Genomic DNA, 6,725 nt, shown 5'->3' on the forward strand with positions numbered 1-6,725 from the left:
TTTGCTCCTGTTGTTGTCCATCTGATGTCACTTTACACCGTCGAGAAACTGGAACCGGCAACCAATGAAACAATACAATGAAACATTGTGTAAAAAATTAAGTTTTCAAATCAAATCGCAGCTGTGTTCAGTGTGTTCTGTTGTGTCAGATTTCAACACAACAAACAGGATGACCCCCTGTGACCCCCCCCCCCCCCCATCAGAGTTTGGCCAGGTTGGACTGTGGCTGCCATGTTGGCTGCAAATAAATGTCCTGATTGTTGTCACAGTATTGAACAAATTGAACAAACGTATACGGACTCGTATACATGAGCTGCTGACTGGGAAAAACATCAACGATATTTGGCAATGTTAGCTAGCTAGTTTGCATAGAAGGTTAGCAACTATATGTGGAACTTTACATTTCAAATTTATATTTTTATCCATGTACCACACTGGTGTTTTAATATGACATGACAAAAGTCATGCAAAATCAAACTTAAGTTTATTTTGAAGATTAGAATCACGTTAAAAGTAATATTGTACTTACAGTGTAAGCCGCCGTGTTGCCGTGACGAACTGCATCTTGGGAACCTTACGGTTGAGAAATCTTGTCCGAGTGTCCTACTTGGAAATCCAACTTGAAAGACTTCTGTTGAATTTTTCCTAGTAGGACGTTGGGATTTCTGACTTCCGGCCTGCCTGGTCGCAGCGTGCGGCCTTCGTCCACAAGGTTCTGTTTTAGCTAGCAGTGCTAACAGACGCTCCGGTGGAAACAGCAGCATGATGTCCTGTCCTGTCCTGTCCTGTCCTGTCCTGTCTGTCCTGTCCTGTCCTGTAGTGAGGAGCTGCCACTTCAACCAGACAGTGACAGACTGCAGAAGCTGAAGAGACGCTCAGTCGAGGCAAGAGAAGCTGATAGCATCAGGAATAAAGGTTCAGGACGGAGACTTCAGTCATCATTATTAGCCGGTGTGTTTCAGAGCGGCACAACGCTAGAAGTACCTACTGTTACTTTTCTGAAGACTGTTCAGATAATTTCTTAGACCAAAGGAACAGTAAAAACAAGCTAATTTAAAATCAGTAAAAGTACATTAAAAGTTACTCAGTTATTTTAAAAAACAGACATTACATAAGATTTTCCCCAAGCTTTGTGAAAAGGACAAGAGTTCAAACTATAGTTTGAACTCTTGTCCTTTTCACAAAGCCTATAGGCTCTTTTAATTGAAATAAGTATAAATAAAGTGTATAAAGTAAAGCATGTAATCAGTTTCATGTTAAGAATGAAACTCTCCATCCGCATTATTCTATAACGTTCCTACACTGATGGTTCTTTTGCTAGTAGCTAGCTACACAACAACCGGCTAACATCTCATAGCATAGGCAGCTGCCGTATGCTGCGTTCAGGTGCTGGTGGGAAGGTCCGAAATCTGACATTTCCAAGTCCCCTGCTGAACAACATTACACTCACATACTTTTTTGTCATCAAATGTTAGTTACGATGGTTCAAACCTGTAATAAAGCTGCAGGTGTAAAAAGTCCTCCATTTTGAGAAGGTCAAAGGTCATCGTTGCGTCAAATTCGGAAATTCTGGTAGCAAATTTTCTCAGAGTTTGCGGCTTCATCATCTGAATTTGAATGCCGTTCATGTGAAATTTCCAAGTGGGAAATTTGTTTTTCCGCTATCCGATACAACACGTGAAGGCAGGGTTAGAACAGGACTGTGGAACCAACATGGCCGCCACTGAAAACAGCGATGGCCAAAGTCTTTTTAATCAACAGGACTCTGTACTCTCATCACTGAGTAAAGTCCAGTGAAACAGCTTGTCAGCGCTGTTGGCTTCATGCCCTCCTCTCCTCTCAGTGAATGTAGTTCAGTCCTGTTTCCTCACCAGGTTTCATTTACACTCAGAACTCTGTCGGTGTTGATTTGCCTTGTACTTCTCTCAGTCTGTGCCAATGGATCAAGTGCTCAATAAACTGATGTGTTTTGTGTCGACACTCTGCCTCGTTCTTCCCTAACTCTGACATGGAGCAGACCTACATCAGTTGTTCTCAACCATTTTCACATCAAGGACCAGTAATCTAGTCCACATTAGAGCCACAGACCCCATTTGATGAGATTTTGTCTCTTGGACCCAAATCTGAGAATATTGTTATTGTTAGATATATTTTGTCCAGAATTTCATGACTATCTGTATTGTAGGTAGAGAGATAACAGAGAAACTATGATCAAAACAGTCTTCTCCATTCTCTAATTGTGTGAAATAGTGATGAAGTTTAACAATTCATCAATTTGCTGGGGACCCTCTGGAATCCCCCAAGGACCCTTGGTGGTCCACAGACCCCACGTTAAGAACCACTGACCTACATGACACAAGCAGATTAACTCTGCACACAGGACAAGACAGAGATGAAGAACTGACAGTTTCAGTCCAGAAATCCCACAGACTGCAGACCAAAATCCCTCTAAACTCAAATTAGATTTGCTCCCATGAAGGAAGTCTTCAATCAGCACTGAACCGGCAGAAAAATCATGACTGACTGACTGACTTATCTGTTTAGGTTGCATCAGTCAAAATAGTATCACAAGGGACGCCTTTATATGAAACACAGAAAAAGTGATCAGAACTGAAGCTAGAGGGAATCTTACCTTCCCAAACAGCAGGGATCCTGGCTGCTTTCTGTGGAAAACACCAGCGAAGAAGAGAAGATATAAAGAGCTGCAGCTGTCCATAAAAGAATGAAACCAGGGAGTTAGATCATGAAGAGAGACAGATCATGGCCTCTATTACTGGAACATGCAAAATGTAAAAAAAAAAATCTCAAAAATAATACCAAGGCAGTGAAAAATATTAAAAAGCCTTTATTATATTGGCTTACCACCATAACTGCATAAAGTGTGCCTTTTCTCCATTAAGTTTGTTGATTTTAATACTGTTGGAAGTAATTGAGATGCTAACTATTTTGTTATGTAATAATAAAACAACTGTATTTTTGCGTCACGTTTTGTGGGCGGGGCCATTTCCGCGGCGTCATCGCCCAAACGGAAACAGAAGCACACGACCATCGCCGGGTCACGAAAACAACCGCAACCGTTACAACTAGCACCATGGCGGCCGTGCGTAGCTTACGGGTGTCGGTGAAATCCGACAGCGGCTCCGACCGCTCGGACTCGGACTCGGACTCCGAGTCGGACAGAGATGCCCGCGAAGCCGAGCCGATGGAGGTGGAGGAGGGAGAGCTGGAGGCGGAAGACATCTCCGTTAACCGTTCCCTGAAAGAACTGTTGCCGGTGAGTGTCCGCCTAGGCCCGGTCAGACCGGGGACTGGCCTGCTCTCGCGGCCGGGGGAACAGCGCGGAGTGTCGGCGTACGGTAACGGCGACTCCCGGCTCGCTGGGAAGGAGTTGTCAGCACCGTGGCTGTTACTAGCTAACATTTCAGTACGGTTAGCTGCTTTTGACACAGACAAACAGCAGTTTATCATACAGAGTTGCTTTGTTTACTAGCTAACGTTAGCTTAGCATCAGGCAGTTATTCCACTCACTTGTTGCTAGGTTGAGGGAACGTGCCGTTCTTCACGTATGGAGAGAACGTCACGCTGAACTCCGTTCAAAACCTGGCAGTTTAATGTTGCCTTGCTTATCGGTAAAGGCACACAGCAGGTTGAACGTGACTTAAGACTTTTTACGAATCGTTAGGAGCCGCTCTTCAGTTCGGCATGCTTCCAATACACCAGGCAGCACCTCCTTCAATAACATTTCAACTTTTAGTACTGTTATTCCCGCTTTCCTCTTCCAACATGCGTACACGAGCAGAGTAAACCAATTCTTTGAGTAGATATTTTATTGGAAGTTATATTGCTTGGTGGGCTATCTTTACATTTCAACATTACAACATTAAACTGCTAGAGCTTTGACTGGAGTTTGGCCTGACTTTCATCTTCATATGAGAGAACGTCTCTCATCGATGTTAGCTACAGGTTGTCTCAGGTAAGTCTTAAAATGTCAAACTCAACTGTTTAATGTAGTTAACTATTTGTTAGATGTCTTTACATGTTGAGACTTCTTGTTTTTTCCGTTGAGAAAGTGTGCGGTTATATTCTGGTAGTTTTGCAGTTGCTTTCATTTTCACACTTTCTCTTTTGTAACCAGACTCATATGCTGTTGGCCAGATGCAGGTAAATGCTGGCAGTGGCTGGTAACTCCACAGGTATCCAACCACCTGCATCTGGAGCTTTAAACTCTTGATGGCTGATAAAATGTCAAAGTGACCAGTGAATTTTTCGGGATGCAGGTGTCAGTGTCCTGTCCAAGCAGAGAAGCAGACCAGCAGCAGGACTGATGAGGGAAGATGGAAACAGGAATGAATTAGTGATGTGTTCTCACAGAAATGCTTTAAGGCCTGTGCTGATGTGTTCTGTGTTGCAGGACACAAGCCGGCGCTACGAGAACAAGGCTGGAGCCTTCATCACCGGGATCGACGTCAACTCCAAGGTACCAGACAGACCAGATCCTCCAGCTCTCTGGATTCAGCTCTGTGTCAGGGTTCAGTCCTCCTGCTGCTGGGTTCCTTTGGTCTGAACCTGAGTGGGAAATGTAGATCCTTTAGATTCACACTGACCAATGATAGCCTTGGAAACAAAAGTCACATGACTTAACAAGCAGCTAGTGTATTGGACAGTTTGAATCTGTCATCCTGCAGGTTAGAGACTAGTCTTCCTGTAACTTGACAGACATGTCTGTCTCTTCTTCTGTGGTGTTCATACCAGTTAAGAACACATGAAGAAATATCTGAATACGAGCATCAGTCCAGACTTCATTTTGTTCTGCTAGGCTTTCTGTCTCCTACCCATAATCCCTTGCATTTCGGGGTGGGTTCCTGTAGTTGGTTGGATTAATGAACCGCACCGCAGTTCTCTTGTTAGAGGACTGAGATTCTCTGTGCCGTTATTTGGTGCCACCAGAGGTCAAAGGTCAGACTGATCAAACCACAGTTTCCTCAACACAAGCTGAGACAATTAGTTTGAGATTGCTGGACAAAAACCATTGAGCTTTAATCCATTTTCCTCTGTTAGAGCTCTAATGTCAGTCTGTGTGAAGCCTCAGTGTCGTGGCGTCTGGCTCAGCAGACTCCAGACTCCTGTACTACGAAGCAGGTTCATCATATCCAGGACATCTTTGCAGTAGCTGGTTTAACTAACCCTAACAACTGCTATCACGCTTAATCGGTATCAGGAAGGTGGTTATCAACTGGTTAACTCAATCCAGGCTTTCCCACTCGAGCTGTGTGTGCGTTCACATAAAAGAGGAGGATTTTGTAACAAATAGCCAATCACATGCAACACGGACAGATCCAGAGCAGAGGATTTAAGATTAAATGAAATGTAATTGATCCCCGTGAGGAAATTAGATAGTAGCAGCAAAAAGTATAGTAGAAGCATTGGATTGTAGCAGCAAAAGTAAAATTAATCAGCAGGGAAAATTAAATAGAATACAAGCACACATGTAGAATCTAAAAAAATTAAACTAAAATAAAACAATAAAAGCAATAAACTAGACTGAACAATTGTGGGGTTACATAAATATAATGCTGCCGACAATTTCAACACATGTAGTGTGGGAAGTATGTGAAAGAAATGGATTAGGCTACTAACATTTGTTTTTTCTCTCAATAAGAACATTATTATAATGAATAAATATGAGCAATACAAAAATACAACAGCAAAAAGTACCACAGTTGCTGTTGCCAAGGCTAGAGAGGATGGCTGGAGGAAAAATGCAGATTGTGTAATGCAGTGTAAATGTGTAGGTAAATAGACTGATCACTGCCTGTCACATGCAGTATTAAATTATTTCACTATTGATAACTATAGCCAACTATTGTAAGCTACCTGCTATTTGATAGAAACCCTCTTTTATAGCCAGAGTGGGCAAATCGCCTGGAATTATTATATCTCTAATATAATAAATCCTTATGGAAAGCGGTCTCTAAACACCATTGGCCTGCAGAGTCTTCTTACCTTCTTACTTCAGTAGAATCCCTTTGTACAGTTATTTTTTCATTTGAATGCAATGATTTTATTCATATCTGGTTTTGTTAATCTTGTTAAAGATTGTTTAAAACGATTGGTGCTGATTGGTGAGGAGGCTTTTTATCCGTTTGGATCCGGTATCCTGAACATAACCTGCTCCGGAGCAGGTCAGCCGTTCAGCATAAGTTGCTATGGTGACATACTCCGGTAAAAAGTAAACCACCTTCGTGACACAGAAAACCCTGGATTAAACCTGCAGTTACCCCGCTAACCCCAAATCCTGCTTCGTAGTACAGGCCTCAGGTCAGTTTTAACAGTGTGTCTCTGACTGGACCTGGTCCTGAGCAAGGCACCGGCCTGCAGGCTGCTGGTTCCCCTCCAGGGTTTCAGCAGGAGACATTCCTAAATAACACACACTTCATGTCTTCTGTGTCAGATGCAAACATGAATAAACTCAACTTAGTCTGCATGGCATTGGAAAAGTCAAACTGGTACCAGCTGACTTGTAGCTAACAGTGTTTTCCAGTAAGTGAAGGCAGGATGACAAACTTACTTAGAGGATAAGTTTGCTGCTTTTTGGTCTGTGCTGTATTTACAAAACCACTGAACGTCTCCTTTCATTTAACCTGCTTGCTATTGGAGCTAAACAGCAACAATTCAGACAGAACGTAAGCTAACACTGACATAATGTCAACATAACCTAACAGTTA

General features: G+C 42.8%; 1 protein-coding gene across 2 annotated transcripts in view; it reads left to right on the top strand.

Annotated features, from left to right (window-relative positions):
- Positions 1-3,059: 3,059 nt before the first annotated feature.
- The window catches only part of ncbp3 (nuclear cap binding subunit 3), an 18,462-nt gene continuing 14,796 nt past the window's right edge, over positions 3,060-6,725 (top strand). For both annotated transcript variants that reach the window (XM_071535927.1, XM_071535928.1), the window contains exons 1-2: positions 3,060-3,274; positions 4,412-4,477. In XM_071535927.1, the coding sequence (XP_071392028.1) occupies positions 3,092-3,274; positions 4,412-4,477 (249 nt within the window). In that variant the 5' untranslated portion in view covers positions 3,060-3,091. The remainder of the gene's footprint in view (positions 3,275-4,411; positions 4,478-6,725) is intronic.

The sequence above is a fragment of the Centroberyx affinis genome, unplaced genomic scaffold (assembly GCF_046629955.1).
Source record: "Centroberyx affinis isolate AG114_WGS23_722 - 3 ecotype Tasmania unplaced genomic scaffold, CSIRO-AGI_Caff_v1 ptg002787l_1, whole genome shotgun sequence".
NCBI classification, from domain to species: Eukaryota; Metazoa; Chordata; class Actinopteri; order Beryciformes; family Berycidae; genus Centroberyx; species Centroberyx affinis.